At 43.2% G+C, this 22,768-nt stretch overlaps 1 protein-coding gene across 1 annotated transcript; it reads left to right on the top strand.

The window, feature by feature from the left end:
* Positions 1-15,400: 15,400 nt before the first annotated feature.
* LOC136328636 (ATP synthase membrane subunit K, mitochondrial) lies at positions 15,401-15,817 on the top strand. Its single transcript, XM_066264736.1, has one exon. The coding sequence runs from the start codon at positions 15,544-15,546 to the stop codon at positions 15,718-15,720; it is 177 nt and encodes a 58-aa protein (XP_066120833.1). The 5' UTR covers positions 15,401-15,543; the 3' UTR covers positions 15,721-15,817.
* Positions 15,818-22,768: the final 6,951 nt, after the last annotated feature.

Here is a 22,768-nt window from a genome sequence, read left to right as displayed (position 1 = left end):
TGGTTTGGAGCTATTTTCAGACAACACACATTTGGATTAGATATGTAATTCATGGGATAGTATCATGTATTTATACATGTATAAACTATTCCACCCCCAAATGGCTATGGTGGTGAACATTTTTGCATGTATGCACATTTAGTGTACTGGCTTTCTGGCTTTATCTTTCCCTCTCCTTCAGATGGGGCCCATTGTGTGGACATATTGACTCATGGATTTTCTAGGCTACTTATTCCAGTGGATTCAAGCATTGCACATCGAGGTTGTGGTAGGTGCTATTATTTCTGTAATATAAAGGTTTTCTCCCATTTCACTTTGCTCAAGGTCTCTATGGAAGGGTTTCAAACTCCAAGAAGTGCCCTGGGGACTGAGGGAAGGTCCTGCTTTCTCTGTCCCTTACAGTTGTTTTGCAGAATTCTGCAAACAAAGCCAATTTCACATGGTATTGATAAAACAGACATGTATCTAATGGCATTTTTAGAGCAGAGGCAAAGGCACCCTTATGCAGGCAAAGGGACGGCTTATGCAGGTGGTGTCACAATTGTGGGAAAACATAAAATCAGATATCACAGACTCTCTTGGCATTCCTAGTGGCTTTCCTTTCCCTCCCCCATGAGAAATTTTCCTTCTCTGATTCAGAAAGGAAAAGCAACTTCTACCTCTCTTCTTCACTTTGAGAATGTTTTGTGAAGTTACATTTGTCACACTTATCCCAATTATTAAAGAAAAAAGAAAACTAAAGTACCATTCACTGAATTCCCCACAGTCTTTCTTGGTCACCGTAAATGACCTTTAATCCTCCCCTGGCTCTTAGTAAGCCTGTGAGTAACGAAATTCCTAACTTTCTTTTTACTGTGGATGACTACATGCGACAATCACACAGATTCTCCTCCTTCAAGTACCTTTAGTGAGATAATTCATGTATTTTAAGAACAAAAAAAGCACCTCCAAGGACACAGTTATCTTAGCAAAGAGTTCTTTCAATAGTCACAATATTTTTGCCAAGGTATTCAGCTTTTCTTTTTTCTTTTTTTTTTTTTGTATTTTTCCAAAGTGAGAAGCAAGGAGGAGGCAGACAGATTCCCGCATGTGCTCTACCGGGATCCACCCAGCACGCCCACCAGGGGATGATGCTCTGCCCATCTGGGGCATTGCTCTGCTGTAACTGGAGCCATTCTAGCACCTGAGGCAGAGGCTATGGTGCCATCCTCAGTGCCTGGGCCAACTTTGCTCCAATGGAGCCTTGGCTGCTAGAGTGGAAGAGAGAGACAGAGAGAAAGGAGAGGGGGAAGGGGAAAGAAACAGATGGGTGCTTCTTCTGTGTGCCCTGGCCAAGAATCAAACCCAGGATTTCCACATGCTGGGCCAACACTCTTCCGCTGAGCCAACCAGCCAGGGTTGCATGGTGTTCAGCTTTTTGATTAGCTCGATACTTTTCTGAAAAAATGTGCAGAGTCCATGACTCCATCTTCTTTGGGCAGGGCAATAATCAAGAATGAATTTCAAAGCCTGTTTCTTTCTTTCTTTTCTTCTTCCTCTTTCTCTCTCTCTTTCTCTCTCCCTCCCTCTCTCCTTTCCTCCCTCCTTCTTTTCTTTTCTTCTTTCTTTCTTTCTTTCTTTCTTTCTTTCTTTCTTTCTTTCTTTCTTTCTTTTATGGCACTTTCCCTGATAAAAATTTTGGTTTGTTTGTTCATTCTCATTGTAAAAGCTCTGCTGAATCTAAATCTGCCTGTCCCGTATGCTGAAGTCCCCTGTGTGCCATTTGTTTAGATGTTTTGACCTCACTCAGATCTCAGGATAGCCTTGGGTGGCATGCTTCCTTGTTTTAAACAGACACAGACTAAGAGTGTGGAAATTGGCCCAAGTCAGACAGCGAGGAGGTGGAGGAGCTGGGGTCTGACCCAGGTCTGTTTCCCTCCAAGTTCACTGCTGACTCACTGAGCTGAGTTGCCCCATGGGCGAGACGTCCCCAGTCGCTTACCCATATAGCGCATATTACTTTACTGGCCGAGGTGAGGAGACCAGGGCTTGGCCACCTGAGGAACTCTGCCAACGACAACAAAAGCAGAAATGACTACTCTTTCTGTCTCCCTGTAAGGTGGGAGCCCAGAAGAGAAGGGACTTATGAAGAAGAAACCCATACATCTGTGTCTTTTTCTCTTTGTCTCATTTCTCTTCATCTTATCTGTGCTAGAGGAACGACTTGAAAATTTATGATGCTTTCTATCAAACAGAAAAGGGTCAGAAATGGGGTAGAGAGTTGATATTTGGGGCTGAATTGGGAGCAATGGTAGCAATAAGTCCCGTCCACCTGCCAGGGAGCTCCTGGCATAGGGCAGCCACACTGCCCAGCAGCAGGTGCTGTCTGTCCCTCCCTGCTCTCCGCCAGTCTGTGCTCCGCAGTGACAGTCCCGATTCCACCACATTTGAAACGACCGATCTCTGCCAGCCCACCAGGAACACTGTGACGGGTCCTGGCCAGGCAAACAGGCAGCGCTCCCTGCAAAGGGAGGTAGGAGGCCCTCCACCGCAGTTCTATGACTCAGAGTGAAAGTGTCAGAGAGCACTGGAAAGTCTGGCTCCAGTGCATGAGTGCATGGTGCAAACATCGCCAGGAAGCTATTAAAGCAGAAATAGTGGCGAGGGGAACGTCTGAGAGTCATCTCAGGCCAGCATGTGCTGGACAGTTCTCCCTGTGCTAACAGACAACCGTGCCACAAACCTTCTGGCCACCAGGCACCAGCTGTATCCCTCAGCTCTCAGTGCCATGTAAGAGCAGAGCTGCTGAAGCCAGGAGGTGGAGTCTGCAGCTGGGAGATCCCTTGATCCCCCCAGTGCCATCCCACGCCACCTGTCGAAGTCACTTCCTTTATTATATACACTCTCAAAACACACTTTCCCTTTCTTTCCCAGAGAGAACTTGTATCTCAAATCTGAACTCGTGACTTGAGATTATTATGGAGGAGCAGGTAGTATAAAGGTCTCCCTCCCACTTTACCCTTAAGCTCAGTGATACCAGGGACCAGGTTTTTACTCTGCTCACCTCGCATCCTCAGATACTAACACAGTGTCTGGCACAGAATAGATGCCCAATAATATTTGCAGGATGGATGGGTGGATAGGTGGATGCATGCATAGATAACTTGCTCTGGGGAGTCTGATCTATGCCTGTGTTTCTTTCCTGCCAAAGCATGGGCAAAACAGTAACACAGTCAGAGGGTCCCCTGAATTTTCCTTGAGGGGTGTGGAGGTCACTGGGCCTGGGCTGGTTGTCAACAGGAGGGGCGGGAGAAACTATTTGCTGAGGGAGGCAGCAGCATCGTCAGGCCCATGAGATTCCAGAAGGTTTCCTGGTTCTCTGTGGATTGCAGCATTTATCCTCTGAAATAGGAGGCTTCATCTTCCATGGGCCTGCAAGCCCTCAAGTTATTGACCAGGGTGCACGGCATTTTTGGTACATGGCACCTTGAAACAGGTCAGAGGACTCAGAGCGCTGGGTAGATCAGTGTCTGGGGGACTCCTGATTTGAGAATTTCCAGAGCCGGAGCGCACCTTCTCATGTGGACTCAGCAGCAGACACCACTGCCTACCCGTTACAAGGGTTCTGTGTCTGGCCATGAGGAGCAGGACAGTGCCCTAGATTTCCTCATTAATTCTAATAGTAGCAGTAACAGGCTTTGTTGAGCACTTACTATGTGCCAGAAGTCAAGCTTAGTCCTCTGAAGGATCTCTCTTCTTATAGCCTCCCAACAATTTGAATATAGTAGGAACAGTTTTCTCCACTGTGGAGAGGGGGAGACAAGGCTAGGAGAAGTGTCATTAACTTCTCAAAGTCACATGGTTAGAAGTGGCTGAGTCCATATTGGGAACCAGTTTGCCTGCCTTCAGAGTGCCAAACAATAAACCATTCAGCCTCCAAGTGTATCTTCTTGTTTTATTGTTTGCTGAAATGTACACCTATTTTCCTGAGTGAAGTGTGTAGGAAAAATTAAGGGGCGAGGCACTTACATTCCCCATTTACACCCTCACCGGTGCTGTTTCGTCAGGGGAATGCCCAGAAATCTGTATTTTTCTCTTCCGCCAACAATGTTGGTATACTGCTTGCTCCACCTGTGTAAGGACCTTATTTTTGTCTCAGGAGAGTGATATCCCTGAGTTCCCATGTCTCCTCCACACCTGCCTTCCTTAACTGCAGACACCAGGCCCAAATGTGGGAGCAGGGAGCAGGGAGCAGTCCACAGGGAGGGACACCCATTGAATAAATCAGGCCAGAGCCTGTTAGCCAGAATGACCTTTTTAATTCTTGAATTGAAAACTATTATAAAAAAGAAGAAAATATGCAAATGATAATGCAAAACTTCAAGAATGAAGTGTTGCACAACTATCAATAGTTCAAATGATTTAGAGTAGACAGTGATTAGATTAAGGGTGAGTAGGCGAATGCTTAGATTGGTCAGTTGATTAGATTAGGTGGCTGATTTGATAGGGGAGATTAGATTAGAGAATTGTTAATTTGGGTAGTCATTAGATTGGGGGCTGGTTAAAGGGTTGATTAGATAGAGGGGCTAATTTAGGTTAGGTACCTGATTGCATTAAGGCACTGATGAGATTAGATGGATGAGTGGATTAACGGCGATTTAGAAGTGGGGGTAGGTCGGTTGGACTAGAAAATGATTAGATTAAATGTATGTGCTTAGATTGGGCAGACTATCAGATTTGGGATATTAGATTATGAACTGATTGACCAAGTTCTGATTAGAGTAGAGCCTGGTCATGGTAAAGGCTGATTGAATTAGGTGCGATTTAAATTGAGTGGGTAATTAGTTTAGGGTTTTGGTTAGATTAGGTAGGTGAATTGGCGAATGATTAGATCATGTGGTTGATTAGATTAGGAGGATGGCTAGGTCTGGTGACTGACTAGTCATGCAGATGATTTGCTGGTTTTGATTAGATCAGGAGAATGGTTAGATCAGAGTAGCCTGACATTTTATCAGGTTACTGATTAGATTAGGCAGATGGCTAGTTGTTTGTTTGGATTAGGTGGCTGATTAGTTTGGGTGGATGATTAGCTCAGGGAGCTAATTAGGTGCATGATTAGATGAGGCAAAGTATTAGGATAGGTGCTTAATTAAATTAGAGCTTGATTGGATTATGTTGATGATTAGATTGGATAAATTTGATTATGTAGATAGATAGATAGGTTAAATAGATGCATAGATGATAGACGATAGATAGGTTAAATAGATACCTAACGAACAAGCATACCTGGTCTCTAGCTCTTTCTCTTGCTCCCCTCTAGAGTATTCTCCACTTAGCCAGAATGATCTTTTAATTCTTGAATGGAAAACTATTATTACAAAGAAATAAAGCAAATATACCAAATGATAATGCCGAGTTTCAAGAAGGATGTGCTGTACAATTATTAATAGTTGAAAGGATTAGTTTAGGCAGGTTGATTAGATTAAGGTGTGAATGGATTAGCCAGCTGATTAGATTGATGAAACTGATTAAATTCAAAAGAACATTTAGAGCCAAAGCATTTTTTATACCTGTTCTCCCATTTTTTTTTCCATAATATCTCTGAAAGCTGAGAAATGGGCACTATTTTATGGATGGATAGAAAACCCCAGTTGAGAAAATCTAAGTACCTTTGCCCAGAGTCCCTGGACTGGTCAATGTCATGCACTTTTGACTCTCCATTAGGTTATATGTTACTGGCCTGGACCCAATAATAAATGTTATTTATTAAAAATATTGAATGGCAATAATGATAATAGCTAATACTTGGTGAGTGTTTATTATTGACAAGCACTATTCTAAGAACTTAATCCACAACAACCTTGTGAGTAAGGTACTCTTACAAGTAAATTGAGTAGCAGGTTTTCACAAACTTTTCCCAACTAATCTGAGATGGGTACTATTTACAGAACATGCTGACTGGAGAGGGACCCGGCTAGTTCTAAACCTGCTAAAGGAGAAGAGAGCATTTGGCCCCTCTTAGCAAGTGAAGCTGGAATAACATTTGCCTATGACCAGAAAGCCATCTTTCTCCAGGGTGCTCCTGGGGTCTTGCAACAGCAGCACCCCAAGTCCCCGGCTTCCTTCTGATCACCAGTCTAACAAGGCTGTCTCAAGGATGACATCAGTGCAGCCCCGGCTGTGAACTTCTAAACCAGGGAGCATTCTTACCCCATTGTGATGCAATCCATGGGGTTTAACAATTTAATTCTTCTGTGAACATTGAATATACACCAGGTGCTGGGGGAGGGAAGGAAGGAGGAGAGCAGAGAGACTGGGCTGTACAGATGACCAAGTCCCCACTTTCCAGGTCCTGAGGGTCTAGCTGAGAGGAAATATATTGGAGATAAAACCAACAATAACACCACATAGAATGAAATCAATGAAATAATAATGCAAAGTGCCCAAGGGATCCAGAAGAGAAAACAATTCATTTCATGATGCAGAAGGAAAAGAAAGAGATTTTCCACAGCACAGAAAAGGAGGGAAAATTTTTGATTGAGAGAACAGCTTTGAAATGCAGGCAGTATTTAGTAAGGTGACCAACTTTTTTACAATGAAAAGGAGGACCAAAATAAATTGAAGAAAACAATATAAATAAAAGAAACATTTTATTCAGTGCAATAATAATACACTATAATATGATAAATGCATAATAAAAACATTTGTAATATTTTATATTGTAATTATGCTTACCTGCCTATTAATTTTTAATAATAATTATAATTATTTAAATGAGTACTTTTCCATTGAATGAATATTTTTTGTCTAAGTATCATCTTGTAACAATATACTGGAAATATCTGAACAAGAAATATCCTTCACACTGAATTTTATGTGAACTGTGCTTACCTGTCTATGATTGAAAGAAATAATCATGAGTTTACAATGTTGTATCTGCCTTGTCATGTTTCAGTAAGAAGTACACAAAGCCATTTGTGTACTCGGTATATCGCGTGCTCTCTCAAGGTCTCCAGTGGGGAGCGCATGCGTCTTATAATCACGTCTTGCCGCACTGTACTGATCCTTGACGAACTGTTGTGTCAAATACAAATATGTCACGTCACACACAATGGATCGACTCTGCATCAATCAAATACGGACATTTACTGATTAATTTTCCAATATCAAAAAGGTGGACATGTAGGAGGACACTTTTCAAGGGAGGACAGAACTTACAAAAGAAGGACTAGGACTGTCCTCCCTAAAGGAAGATGATTGGTCACCTTATATTTAGAGCCCATTTAGCTGTACGGCCTGGCTATGGGGCAGGGGTCGGGAACCTATGGCTCGCGAGCCAGATGTGGCTCTTTTGATGGCTGCATCTGGCTCGCAGACAAATCTTTAATAAAAAAATAATAACATTAAAAATATAAAACATTCTCATGTATTACAATCCATTCATTTCCTACCACTCATGTTCATGGTACATGGGTCGTTGTATGGCTCTCACGGAATTACATTTTAAAATATGTGGCATTGGCCCTGGCCAGTTGGCTCAGCGGTAGAGCGTCGGCCTGGCATGCGGGTAACCCGGGTTCGATTCCCGGCCAGGGCACATAGGAGAAGCGCCCATTTGCTTCTCCATCCCTCCTCCTTCCTCTCTGTCTCTCTCTTCCCCTCCCGCAGCCAAGGCTCCATTGGAGCAAAGATGGCCCGGGCGCTGGGGATGGCTCCTTGGCCTCTGCCCCAGGCGCTAGATTGGCTCTGGTCTCGGCAGAGCGACCCCCCGGAAGGGCAGAACATCGCCCCCTGGTGGGCAGAGCATCACCCCTGGTGGGCGTGCTGGGTGGATCCCGGTCGGGTGCATGCGGGAGTCTGTCTGACTGTCTCTCCCTGTTTCCAGCTTCAGAAAAAAAAAAAAAAAAAAAAGTGGCGTTCATCGTTCTCTCAGCCAAAAAGGTTCCCTACCCCGGTTATGGGGCAAATTTGATAATTCAGTGAAGAATGAAATGGACTCAGAAACTCCATCTCAAATCCCTCCCATAGCATAGCTCTTCCTTATCTTTCTTCTACTGTTGTTTAAAAGCACTGCATCGAAACTCTTCTTCATCAGGCTAACTTTGCAAATCATGAGTCATTTTAAAATAAGAATCAAGTTTTCTGCAAAATCTCCACCTAGTAAAAATCAACAAACTTGCTTTAAAATTAGAATTTATATTTGACAAGATAAAGACAAGCCCACACAGAGGGAAGGCCTGATGGGGAGAGAGGGAAGGAGAGGGTGGTGGTGGCTAGAATCCTCCCTTGTTTTATTTGAGTGAAGCAAATGAAAGTATTTTGGAAGAATTTTAAAAGAATTTGCCTGCTAGTGAAATCTTTAGAATGATAGCAGGGAATCACTGGTAATAATAATAGTAATAGTTATAATAATCATAGCTTTTTTTTATTATTATTTTGTCCAACCGAAAGTGATTTAGGACATGCATAACCTTTCAGAGGACTTGAAGAGACCATCTCATTCACTTCGCTTATTTTAATGATGAGAAAGTTCTCAAATCCACGGCTAGTTGGGACAAAGCAGGGTTGGAGACCAGGTCTTTCTCCTCCTAAGCCAAAGATCATGTGCCACTGAAATGTGCCAGTCTGTTCCTCTCCCCGCTATTTTTCAAAGAAGAAAAAACAGTAGCTGAAGTTTGAGAGGTTTGCCTGTAGTCCCACAGTCACGGGTGGCTCAGATGGGACTGAAACCCGGGACATTAGGGGCACCGAGCCAACACTCTCCTATAAACTAAAATTAAACCCATTCATGAGGGGTAAGGCAGGAGACAGTGAAGAGGGTGGTGATTAAAGCGAAGGAGAGCACGTTTCTCTAATGGCCTGGGGAAGAAGCCCAGCGGCTGCCTGACCGCGCACGCGCCAAGCTGTCGGGAGCTCTTTCTTCACCAGAGGCTTAGCTGCAATATGGTTTCAATTAGACATTTCTTGCCTGAGTAGAACAAATCACTTAGGTTATATGCTGACAAAAAGGGAACAGTCTGCATGCTTGGAAAGCTTAAGGGGAATTAAATTATGTGCTGTCACTTTAGAGTTGTTCCTCCGTCCTCTCCGCCACCACCTCCCAATGGCCCTCAGGAGTTCTGGAGCCTTGCGTGCAAGCTGAGCCATAACCCGAGGCTTAACATAAACGTGGGCTCTCAGGTCATTGGGAAATAACAGGTATATCCGGTTGAGGCTTTTGTGCTTGTCTGCACGCAAATTAAAAGTTTGTGCAAAGCTGAACTCCTTCGAGCCTCTGGTTAGGGATGAGGGAGGATTCCTTGGAAGAGAATTCTCACACAATCTCTGTTTGTTTTTCAAGGAATGGGGGATAAAGGCTGTTTATGGGAAGTTCGCAACTCTGGGAGGCTAAGCTCAGAGAAGGGGCGGTTTGTGGACGTGGCCTTGGGCCAAGATGGTTGGAGAGAGGACCCGAAGTCTGAGCTTTGAAGGGGTGTAATTGTAGACCTTCAGAGAGGGGCTGGAGGTGGCAGTGCTTATCCTCAAACTTCTTGGCTGGTGGCAACAATGGTAGGACAGCTTGTAGGGCAGAGTCGGGTGGGGAAAACCTAAACCAAGGGGCCATGCAGAGAACTGCCACCTCCTTCTGTCCTGTGATGATACCAATACAGTTCAGCTCTGAAGTCTACAGGACGTTGATCAGCACATGAAAGGCATGTCCCCCCTGTCCCCATGTTGCTTCCAATGGGAACCAGGAGACCTGAATTCAAATTTTGGCTCAGAGCTGTGTGATCTTGGTTAATGACTCCAACTACTCCTGCCTTGTTTTATTTGTAGAAAGGAGATTATGGTAATAGTTACCTCAAAGGGTTTGTTGTGAGGGATTAATGAGATGATTTCTATCAAGTGCTTGGCACATTGCCTGGCTCAAAGTGCTCAATAAAGGGTAGTTTTCCCATTAGTAGTAGTATATTATTATTGTTACCATTGTTATTATTGGCAGAGCAGCCATCCAAATTGCTGCTGCAATTTCAGGCTGTGGCTCAGATGCTTTCCTGGCTCTACCTCCGAGCTGGATCTCCCCACCTCTTCCACTGAGCAGCCAGGCTCTCCCAGCCAGCCGCCTGACTCAGACACTGCTGGGCTCCCGGCAGCAGAGGTTTGGATCCCACTCTCTTTGTCTCTTCTTCCTGGCCTGGGTTGAGGGTAAAAGTGCATCATCCCAGCTAGATACCAGAAGTGCTTCCTCTGCATTAGCCCAGCAGGGTTGCAGCGGTGTTTGAATGTGTCCACACTTGTCTTGGGGGCTTTCCTCTTAAAATCACTCTCTCTGAAATCTTCCCCACTAACTTCCTATATCAAAACCATAGCCCTTTAGGTATTTCTGGGATGGATCCATAAGATAAATCATAGCTTTAAGCTTAGACAGTGGTTCTCAAAGTGTGTTCTAGGGACTCCTTTGGGAGGGCGATTCTTGAGACCCATTTCGGGGATCCAGAAGGTTAAAACAATGGCTGTATGCCAGGGGTCCCCAAACTATGGGGCCCGCGGGCCACATGCGGCCCCCTAAGGCCATTTATCCAGTCCCCTCGGCACTTCTGGAAGGGTACCTCTTTCATTGGTGGTCAGTGAGAGGAGCATAGTTCCCATTGAAATATTGGTCAGTTTGTTGATTTAAATTTACTTGTTTTTTATTTTAAATATTGTATTTGTTCCCGTTTTGTTTTTTTACTTTAAAATAAGATATGTGCAGTGTGCATAGGAATTTGTTCATAGTTTTTTTTATAGTCCGACCCTCCAACGGTCTGAGAGACAGTGAACTGGCCCCCTGTGTAAAAAGTTTGGGCTCAGAGCTGTGTGATCTTGGTTAATGACTCCAACTACTCCTGCCTTGTTTTATTTGTAGAAAGGAGATTATGGTAATAGTTACCTCAAAGGGTTTGTTGTACCCCTGCTGTACGCTATTCTTTGCCTTTCTCCTTCTCTTACAGGTTTACCGAGGTTCTCTCAATGGCTACACGACATTTGACATCTATACAGCTTGTGCATAGAATCAGATATGAGTGTTCAACTGTCTTCTGTTAAGTAGGAAATTAAAGAACTCTGTGAAAATGTAAAACAATGCCACTCTTATTATTCATGGTTTTGGAAAATGCAGTTATTTTTCATTAAGTGTTATTTATGTTAACGTATCGGGTTTGCTATTTTTTAATGAATAAATATTTTAAATGTGTTCTACTGTTACTTTAAAATTGTGCGTATTGATAGATATAAGCTTGATTGAGCAATAGGCCTTTGGGTTCTACAATAATTTTTAGGAGTATACAGAGGTCCTGAAACAAAACATTTGAGAAGCACTGAGCTAAGATTTTGGCATTGGGGGGCATATGAAATCATCGCTTTGCTCACTTCTAAAAAAAAAAAAGATTATTCTGGGAATTTGGAGCAGTGTGAATTTTATAGTCATTTCGGCAGAATGGATTTGAGTGTAACAGACTTAGCCATGAAGCCCATGTGGAGACTTCTTTCCAGTTCTTTGCATGTTGTAGCCACTGTTTAAAGAAAAATTTTCTAAGCTCTGCAAAGATTAGATTATAAATAGCAGAGATTGAATTGTTCTGGACAGATACCAGGGGTACTCTCCACTGGGAGGGGAGAGAGAGCATTGGAGTCGCATCCTGCTTGGAACCAAGATGGCTTTGTATGTGGGGTTCCTGGCCCCGGGAGGGAGTCAGTTCTCCTGGCTTGCGAAAGCCTTAGAGTCACCCAGGTCCTAAAGAGGCATAATAGTTCCAGAGAAGCCTATACTTACGTAGAATAAGAAAGGAGGGACTTCTGTAAGATTGATGACAATAGGCAGTCAGTTAATAAGTGTTTACTGGTGTGGTATGGATGGGCTTTGGAGCCCGCAGACCTGAGTTCAAATCCTTTCCCCTCACTTGCAACTTGTATGACTTTGGCAAACAGTTCACCATTTCTGAACGTTAATTAATCATCTTCTATATATTTAATGTAGGCTAAAAATACCCATACTTTTAGAATGATAGGAAGAAAATAAATAAAACAATGGATGTGAAACACAGAATACAGAGCCTGGCACATGGAAAAGAATATTAGTCCCTTTCCTTTCTTGTCCTAACTTGCTCTGGGCTGATAAGCATGCTAAGAGCAGAAGACCAGAAGCCAGAGGCCCTGGCCTTCTGATTATTACACCAGAGAGGAAGATCGTCCTCCCATTTAGCTGGGCACAGAGCTCTGCATATGGCACTCTAAATTGCTTATTCCTTGTTAAATGGTATGTGTAATTAGATTTTAATCTCTCCAATCTGCTCCGGGGAGCCTCAGGTATTGGGCTCAGAGCCCTGCAGTAAAAGAGAACAGAAATGGGAGCACCTGCTAGTCTAGACGAGAAGTAGATTTCCATTTTATCACATGGCCCTGGTACCCTGGGAGTCAGGGCTTAGGCACTTCCTTATCAGGTAGTCCCTGAAGCAGGGGACAGAGAGCAAGGTGCCTGAAGGCCCCAGCCACACTGGAACAGACCAGGGTGCCCTGAGATACTGACAAGCCCCTCCCCCTTTCTGCATTCAAACCGTTAAAATGAAAGGGCCACCAGGGACGGAGTCAGCACAATGGGATATGGAAAAAAATGAAGGTTAGTCACCACCAAAGTACAGACTAGTAAATTTAACTTTTCATTTTGGATGGGGGAGTATTCTGGACAAATTCCTTCTGGCATGTGAGAAGAAAGAGCTGGGAGCCTGCCTTGCCTTTTGGTACAGGCTCCGAGATGGTCTCCGCTTCCTCCATGCAGCCGTTAGATGTGCCATATGCTTCAGGTCTGAGGCCGTGGCGCACTTTCACCCAGACATGTCCTGTAAGAAAAGAAGGTGGTATCTTCCGGGGAGCTGGGCAGCATCGCTTCAAGGGTACCCCTCACTGGGAGGTCCCACAACAGCCTTCTCTTATGTTCTCTCACATTTGCACTGCGTTTTCTCCCCTCCCCCTTGGCAGGGCCTTGTATGTCTGCTGTCCTGCAGCCTCATTGCTGCAGGGCTGCAAAGCACTCCTGGGAGCCACAGAAGGATTGGTCCAAAGGCTACCTTGGAGAAAATGGCCCCAGCCTGGCCTGGTCCGGGAGTTTTTGAGCACATGGCATCCTCCTGCTGAAACTGCCTCTAAACTAAGGGTCCTAAGTGAGCACATCCAGACAGGGTGAAGTGAGATGAGCGAGAAGTTAAGAGGTGCTGCCTGGCCACCTCTGGGAGTCGGAGGAAAACACGAATTGGCTGTTGGTGCTGAGCTGTTCTGCCAAGAGCAGAGGGCTCGAGGTCAGCCTGTTCAAGGCAGCAGCAAATGGCCTTTGACAGAATAATAAGAGCTGACTCTGACTGAGCCCCTTTCAGGTGGCACTGTTTTGAAAGCTCTACATGCATTAGTTCATTTAGTTCCCACCACAACTCTGTGAAGTAGATACTGGTGATGCAGGCATTCTGTGGGGTCCACAACCCAACATCAGTTCTCAGCTTTGTGTAGGAAAGAGTTCAAATGCAAGCCAGCCTGGAGTTTTCAATGAAAGTGAGCTTATTAGTGAGGCAGAGATGGAGTGGACTACTCCACAGGCAGAGCACCCCCCTTTAAAGAAATTTGCTTCCTTTAATGAAGTTTATTTAATTGGGGTGGGGGTGAAGGAGAAGGCATTCAATAAGGAGGAGGACTAGTCAGGATCTTTCCCGGGAAAGGGGTGGAGATTTCTCTGAAGATCTCCAAAGGTCATCCTGTGTCCTTAGATGGGCTTTCTGCTTCTGATCATGGCAGTTCAGGGTGAGTATGTTAGCATGCTAATGTACAACAATGAGCATATAATGAGGCTGGGACTTACCATGGGTAAAATTAGTCTCCATATTTGATGGAGCTGGTATCTGCCAGTTTTAGGCCATAAATCTGGTAGGAGGTGATTTTCCTTCTTGACAGATACTGTAGCTTTATCAATGGCTGCTGTTCTGCCACATGCCCTGTCTCACTGGTATCATCTCCATTTTACCTAAGTGTAAACTGGACCCAGAGAAGTGATTTGCAGCAACTAAAGTCACTCAGCTGAATGGTAGAGCCAGATTAACACTGTGTCTGGTTTTGGAGTTGTCCATTAACTACTCAGAGTGACGTGGGGAAAGACAAGAGGAGGTGATTGGTGTCACCTTAGGCTTTTAGGAGCTTGCAGGGCATGCCGCCCTGACAGCAATCACAATGAAACAAACAGGCCAAGTCTTTATTCCCATGAGGTCCAAGTCATAGTAGGAGTAATAGTAATGGCTAACTTTTATTGAGAGCTCACTCTTTACCATCACCTACACTAGTGGAAGTCAACCTGGTCCCTACCACCCACTAGTGGGCATTCCAGCTTTCATGGTGGGCGGTAGCAGAGCAACCAAAGTATAAACGAAAAGATAGATTTAACTATAGTAAGTTGTTGTATAAAGATTTATTCTGCCAAATGTAGCGAAAATCTGACATAAAGTACTTGGTAAGTAATTATTATTATATGCTTTAACTTGCTTTGTAACTCTGCTTTATAAATTTTATAAAGTAAAGTTACTTCCCTACTTTATAAATCACCATTACTGTGGAACCGGTGGGCGGTTAGAAAATTTTACTGCTAACAGAGATACAAAAGTGGGCGGTAGGTATAAAAAGGTTGACTACCCCTGACCTACACTAATTGATTTCCTCACAATATCTCATTTAACCCTCACAACTACCCTCTGAGGTTAGTATATTATTATTCCTCTTGCATGAATAAGGAATAAGGGCTCAGAGAGTTAACTGACATGACCAAAGTCACTGCTTTTAAATAAGAGCTGGGCTTCACAGCCAGGAGTGCCTGGCCCCAGAAGCCAGAAGTCTAGTGATTGTGATATGCTGGTTTCATTGCTCTTGCCTCCTCTGGAGGATTAGATGAAACTGGACAGCATTTGGGTTTGTGCACAGGAGCCTGTAAAAAATTGTCATCGTCTCAGAGGGGATATCTAAAGACTCTGAGGTTGCCAACCATCCGCCACCCCCAGGGCTTCTGTGATGCCTTCCACAGGGATGTAGAGATCTGGAATGTACCCCTTCTAAAGTCTTACAGGCTAAATCTGGGGATTTCCCTCATCTGTCAAAAGAGAAGCTGATCAGAACACAAGCCCGCCTATTTTTTTAAAGTAAGAAATAGGTCTGAAAGACAAGTGATTATTTTGTTTTGTTTTGTTTTCATTCTACTTTTGCAAAGCTAAATTAAGACAACAATTCTATAGAGGGAAAAGTACTTTGGCACATGCTATGTACTATAAAACAGAGCCCCAGGTTCATGAGGATGCAAACTGGCACACCTCTTTGGGAGATAATCAGGTGGTAACGACACCCTTTAAAATGCATATTGCGAGAAAAGCAGGTGGAGCCATAGGCAATCGACGCCGGAGGCTGAATCTCTGAGACCGATTGATCGCTTGCGGGGATGGTGGCTTCTTTAGGCAGGCTGAGGGGTATCTCCGTGCACTGAAGGACACAGCTTGTGGAATTCGTGCATTTTGCAAGATTGAAGCCATGGCAGGTCCAGAAGCTGATGCTCAATTTCAATTCACTGGTATCAAAAAATATTTCAACTCTTACACTCTCACAGGTGAAATGAATTGTGTACTGGCCACATATGGAAGCATTGCTTTGCTGGTTTTATACTTCAAGTTAAGGTCTAAAAAAACCCCAGCTGTGAAAGCGACATAGAAAAGATTCTAACTGTACTTCATCTGTTAATTTCTCATGCCTGGAGAAGCTAATGTCAACTCATCATGTGATATTCAATTTGTACAATAAATTATGAACCTGGAAAAAAAATGCTTATTGCGTTGGTTCAAATATCTTTACTGGGGAAGCACTTGCAAATGTAAATAGAATTGCACAGAAAAGTGAAGTCGTTAGAGTGGACTGTATTATAAGTTGGAAACAACACAAATGACTAACTAAAACAAATGGTTAAATAAACTGCTACACTCAGACTATACAATAGATTAAAAACATGAGGTAGATCTATACCTTCTGTTGCGGTCACTGAGACAATTATTAAGTTGAAAATAAAAGTCCCTGAACAGTAATCCTAGTATGACCTCATTTCTATTAAAAATACATATGTATGAACAAACATATGCTTTTACATAAATAGAAGCCACATAGTTCTTCACAGTGGTTATGTTTATAAAGGGGTAGGAGGGTGGGTTTTCCCATTTTTCTGCATATTCTCGTATACATTGAGTCTTTTGCAACAGAAGTCTAGTCATATACTATATGTCTGTTTTCAGACTTCGTATCTCACCAAAACAGGTAAATAATATGTATAATATCATGGATATATAATATAAACCACAGTCTAAAGATTTTGGGCTTAGAAGTAGTCCAGAGTGGGCCAGTGGTCACCTGGTCACTAGCCATGCTTTCCCCATATCATTGTCCTCCTGCTGTTCTGGTCTCTGTCCCTCAAGGTTAGCAAGAGTATCAACATGGCCTCCATGGCCTGGGGCACTGTCAGTTGATCACATGTGTAGAATGGGTACAGCAGTGGGATGCAAATATTTTTAAATAGTCCAAAAACTTAGTTTGCATTAAAAGAAACATGTGTGACTGATGTGAAATAAACTATGTTCTTCTGGGCCAGACAAGATCTCACTATTGGGGTATTGTGTTCAGTTTTAAGGTACATATTTATACATATTTTAAAACTACAAGGTCTAGAAGTCATAGAAAAGCTGGATAAAATTCTAGAAAACAGATTATTCAAAGAATGATTGAAGGAACTGTGGCATTTCTTAGTTGGTGGGAAGATGGCCCAGTGATAGCACAATAGCTATTTCAAACATGTAAAGGGCTGTTGTGTGAAAAGAAAGTTGGTCTTGGTACATATCACTCCAAAGGGTAGCTCTAAGTTCAGCAGAAGACAATCAATCCAGACTTTTTTTTTTTTTTTGTATTTTTCTGAAGCTGGAAACCGGGAGGCAGTCAGACAGGCTCCCGCATGCGCCCGACCGGGATCCACCTGGCATGCCCACCAGGGGGCGATGCTCTGCCGCAATCAGAGCCGTTCTAGCGCCCGAGGCAGAGGCCACAGAGCCATCCTCAGGGCGCGGGCAAACTTTGCTCCAATGAAGCCTTGGCTGCGGGAGGGGAAGAGAGAGACAGAGAGGAAGGAGAGGGGGAGGGGTGGAGAAGCAGATGGGCGCTTCTCCTGTGTGCCCTGGCGGGGAATTGAACCCGGGACTCCTGCACACCAGGCCGATGCTCTACCACTGAGCCAACTGGCCAGGGCCCAGATTCTTTTTTGATGTTGGGAAGAACTTTCTAACATCTAGAGCTTTCTAACCAGAGCAGTTCAATACAGGACAGGCTACAGCTGAAACATGAACACTTTCATCACAGAATGGAAAAACTGTTGGGGGTGGGTGGTCAAAAAGCCTGTGTTCTAATAATGATCTAGCCCTTGTGTTCTCTTTTGTGTAGGTAATCACCCATCTGATCTTGGACCCTCTATTACTTGGATTAAAGAACTTTAGTTTAAAAAGCCCTGAGTCTGAATGGTGATGTGAATGTGATTCCCTGCTGCAAACATAGGGAAGCAGGTTTCTTTGATGCAAACACCAAGAAACTGTGTGAGTAATCTTTGTGCAAACACAAAGGAGTACATGTGAACAAGCTTTAGGAAATTAATCTAGCCATTTATAGATTGCCCCTTCCTTTGTGCTTGTTAATTAGCAAAAGAAAAAGAATGTACTGACCAAAACTAGCCCTTTTCCCATATCAGCAAGAAGTCCATTCATCATTCTTTCCCCTATCACCTGATCTCCCTCTCCTGCACTCCTGCAGCCTTTGTTTCTGGAAAAATTAAAAAAAAAGTTTCTCTTCTGATCAATAAAAGCTCTGGGAGAAGGAGACTTGGGAGGTTATTCTCTCTTGGCTGCCTCTCCTTCTCCTCTTGGCAACGGTTTGTGTCTTGAGCAGTTTTTCCACACGACACTGGTAGTTCTCAGCAGGCTGGAGGACTACACTTTTGGGAATGTATAGAGGAGGAATAGTTACTTAAATTATTACATTACCAATTATTTTCTCAAGCCCTGGCTGTCACTACAGTTTTGACCTGAATTTTAGTTCCTTTTGGCAAAGAGAAGAAAACTTGTGAGAGAATTCAGGTCTAACTCTAAAGACTAAGAGATTAATGGAGAAAAAGAAGACTGGAATTTGGATTCTCTACCCAGAATCCATCCCAAACTGGATGCAGTACTGGTCAACATGCCCATGGCCAGATACTGTGATTTAGCTGAACCCAAATGTGCATTCTGTTTCCCCCCTCCCCTTTGTATTTAACTTGTTGTTGCTTTATGCATATTTTTGGTAACCTGGTAAATATTTATTTTAGGAAATAGAATGAAAAACAATATCCTTCATCTGCCTAAAGATTTTCTGAGTTTGATAAATATAGTAGGAAAAGTTTTTCTCTGTTGACCAAAGTAGTGGATAGCAGGCTCCTGGTTTCACTGTGAGAAAGGTGGATTTCAGGAACTGGATGAGTTGGCAGTCGAAGCCCTGGGAGCAAAAGTGCAGAAGCAGCTGCAAACCTCTCCCTCCTATGGAATCATCACTGTTCTGAAGTAAGACCTTCACCCCACAGGGAGTGAGCAGGAGACACCTGGGGACTGACTGTGAGGTTCAGTGGTCACCAAGATGATCTCTTAGCCCCAGTCTTTGATATTTTGCTCTTTTTCTTTCTTTTCTCAGTCGTCCTAGCTCCCTGACCCCTTTTCTTACTCTCTTCACTCCTGCTTCCCTTTTCTCCTGGGCCCCTACTCTTTGTTCTTCTGTGAGAGAGGAAAGGTAAGCAGGAGAATGTAGAGAGAAAAAGAGAGACAGGCTGTCAGCAATGGTGGCAGCTGGAGCAAAACTGATGGTCTCCCAGGGTGCGAAAGAGCTAAGAATGGGTGCAATGAAAGGGAAGGTGAGAGAAAGTGGGAGAGAAGAAAAAAGGAGAAGGAAGAGCCAGGGGAGGAAAAAAAAGCAGAGAAGGAGGTAAGTTAAAGAAAGCAGGAAGAATCCATTGGAGAACTGTACTATTTACTACATTTAAGAAGCACAGGAAACTTTAAATGGATTATCTCATTAAAAGACCACTATGGAAACCAGATAGAAGGTGACAGAAGACAATTTGATTTTGGGTGGTGGGTATGCAATATAATCAAATGTCAAAATAACCTGGAGGTGTTGACACTGAACATATGTACCCTGATTTATCAATGTCACCCCATTAAAATTAATAATAATAAAAAAAGAGAGAAAAAAAAAAGACCACTATGAGTCTTGACCAGATAGCTCAGTTGGTTAGAGTTTTGTCCCAAAGCACAGAGGTTGCCAGTTTGATTCCTGGTTAGGGCGCATATAGGAACAGATCGATGTTCCTCTCTCTCTCTCTCTCTTTCTCTCTCTCTCTTTTCCCTTCTTTCTCTAAAATTAATAAATAAAAATAAAAAACAACACAATGAAACAGAGAGCAGCACCTTTTACATATTATATTATTTCTATTTTCAAAAGGAATTGAAGGCAACTACAATAAAAGACATAGATACATTCAAGCCATTCAAAGAGCAAGGACAGCCAAGAAAATAAAGGTCATATCAGATCCTGCTAGGAAAAACTACTGCAATTGAGCACAAAGGTTTTTCTTTGCACTGAACTCCAAGAACAATGAAACACAGAGGGCATTAAACAATATATCAATCTCAGGTTCTTTTCATGGTCTTTTCTCATAAGAGACTGTCAGTAAAAGCTGAGAGGACAATGTGAGAGCATAATGTTGTGAAAGTATTTCTGTCTTATGCTCTTAATTTTAATTTTTACTTTTCAGTTGGATATCAAACTTACAAGTTGCAAGAACATCACAAAGAACTACCATTTTGTCTAAATTCTCCAGTTCTGAACATGTTATCATGTTTGCTTTCTCATTTTGCTCTCTTTTGTTCTCTCCTTCTGTCTTTTTCTCTTTAAAACATTTGAGAGTAAGTTGCAGGCATTGATACTTTTTTATTTCTAAATATGTATGAAAGTATTTGGTGGCAAATTAGCATAACACAGTGGCCAGACTATATCGAAAGAGCTTAAGATGGAAGGAGAGGAGGGCTAAGAAACTTATCTTAAGCTGCATTGATTTAGCAAGTGACTGTCTTTTTCTTAATTTATTTAGGTGAATAAAATTAGAAAAATCTTCCAAAGCAGTTTCTACTCATACTTTACATAGGATTGGAAAAACATCAAATAATATTAATGGAAGGGAAGATGGCAGGCGATGACATTCCTGATCTCAATTGCTCCATCTATGAAACCTCAAACCACCACTGCCTAATACAAAGGTAGATGATCTATGCTAGCATGAATAGTATTTCATTCTAAAACACACTTAAAAAGAAAACCTTAACATCTTTGAAATCAGAATATGTCTTATAATCGATAACATGATTACAGTTGACAACTCTGCTTTTATATTAATCAGTACATAAAATAATGGTGCATCCTACAAATGATGGTTTCTTAGATTAGTTCAGGGGTTGGGAAACTTTTTGGCTGAGAGAGCCATGAACACCACATATTTTAAAATGTAATTCCATGAGAGCCATACAACGACCCGTGTACTTTACGCATTATCCAATAAAAATTTGGTGTTGTCCTGGAGGACAGCTGTGATTGGCTCCAGCCACCCACAACCATGAACATGAGCGGTAGGAAATGAATGAATTGTAATACATGAGAATGTTTTATATTTTTAATGTTATTATTATTTTTATTAAAGATTTGTCTGCAGCCATCAAAAGAGCCACATCTGGTTCGTGAGCCATAGGTTCCTGACCCCTGGATTAGATGAAATGAGATCTACTTTTAGCTCGCAGTTCTCAGTTGGTTTATTACCAGCAGGAAGGAAGCAGCTGCAAGTCAAGTGGGGCACAAGGATTTGGTCCTACCTCTTAAGAATCACCCCAATTCCCAGCACATGATGTGCAGGATCCTACAGCTCTTCTCTCTGTCATGTTCTCAGTCACTTCAGACATTTGGTGTGCCTTCTTAGTCTTATTTTTCCTGCCTACCAGCGTGTGTCTGATCACTAATTCCTGCCAACCCCACACTCAAGGACTTGAGACATTATGCTTCCACTCCACTGTCTTCTCAGTGCACGTGTATATGTGTGTTTGGAGGAGGTTGGAAGAGCAGTGTTTACCCATAAAATCAACACAGAGATTATTCCAGAGAGAAAGCCCCAGAAAAAAAACAATTTCTAGCCTGATGACATTAGGACTGAGCTTTCTTGGATATTAACTCCAGGAACAATTCATCCATCTCACTTGCTGATTTAAACTAATAAAACTAATAAAAATAATAATAGGTTTGGGCTATCCTCCAACATAAAAGACAGCAATGAACGGAAGTGGGATATGCGCCGACTGATGGAGCTGTTATCATTGGCTTCCTAGAATGCCCTTGCCCCATCTTGTTCCTCCCTCCCTCCCTCCCTTCTTTCTCTTTCTTTCTTTCTTTCTTTCTTTCTTTCTTTCTTTCTTTCTTTCTTTCTTTCTTCTCTTTTTTTTATCTTGAACTGAGAAGCAGGGAGGCAGAGAGACAGACTCCCTCATGCACCCCACCAAGAGCCACTCAGTGAGCCCACCAGGGGGCGATGCTCTGCCCATCTGGGCCATTGCTCCATTGCAACTGGAGCCATTCTAGTGTCTGAGGCAGAGGCCATGGAGCCATCCTCAGTGCCCAGGCCAACTTTGCTCCAATGGAGCCTTGGCTGCAAAGGGGGAGAGAGAGATAGAGAGAAAGGAGAGGGGGAAGGGTGGAGAAGCAGATGTGTACTTCTCCTGTGTGCCTTGGCTGGGAATTGAACCAGGGATTTCCACATGCCGAGCTGATGCTCTACCGCTGAGCCAACCGGCCAGGGCCCTGTCCCTCTTTTTCTGATAACATTCTAGCACCTCGGCCAAAGGAGTGGTTGGTCTGATGCCAGCCTGACATGTCATAGTCCTTCCAGAGGCCTATTTAAGGACTTTGGAAGAAAGATGGTCTCTTTTCTTGGGGTGGTTCATTTGAGACTGCCCAAGCCAGTTTCCTGCCATGTGGAAAGTTTGCAGAACAAAGCTCAGAACTCAACACAGACAGAGGTCAGGGAAAGTAGCCCAGGTCCCCCCACTGTGTGAGGTACCACTGTTATCATTCCTGGCTCATGAGCTAGTTCATTCCTGTCCTGCTTAAACAAGCTTATGCTAGATTTCTGTTCTTTGTAATCAATACAATACGAGGTATTTTTTAAACCTCTACTTTAAAACTCTCTTTAGCTTAGCTGTTCTTTTGAAAGTTATTTGCAGCAAAAAATTCAAGTTTCAGATTTGGGAGAGTGAGATCCCCATATTCTGTGCTCCTGAAAGGAGATCCCTGAGCCTTAGGTACTGACTTTGGTTGAGAAGTTGTGATAATTAAAGAGCCTGGTGTGAATTCTCACCAGAGGCAGGGATCCTGCCTCGAGCTCGATCAGGGGTACCCACAGGCCACTTTGGATTTACCCAGTATTTTCATCAGGTACCAGATGGGCCCTACAACCGAGGTGCACACCACAAAGCTTGGGAGCACCTGAGGTCTGCAGATTCCGAAGAAGGTGTTACTACAGCCAGTCATTTTGATTTGTCATGACTGATAAGGGCTTATCTTTCTGATGGCATTTGCTCACCTGGTTCCTCTGCCTTTTTTAACCATG

Source organism: Saccopteryx bilineata, chromosome 3, assembly GCF_036850765.1.
Source record: "Saccopteryx bilineata isolate mSacBil1 chromosome 3, mSacBil1_pri_phased_curated, whole genome shotgun sequence".
NCBI lineage: Eukaryota > Metazoa > Chordata > Mammalia > Chiroptera > Emballonuridae > Saccopteryx > Saccopteryx bilineata.
Note: the sequence above shows the minus strand (reverse complement) of the source record. Positions and strands in the feature narration are given on the sequence as shown.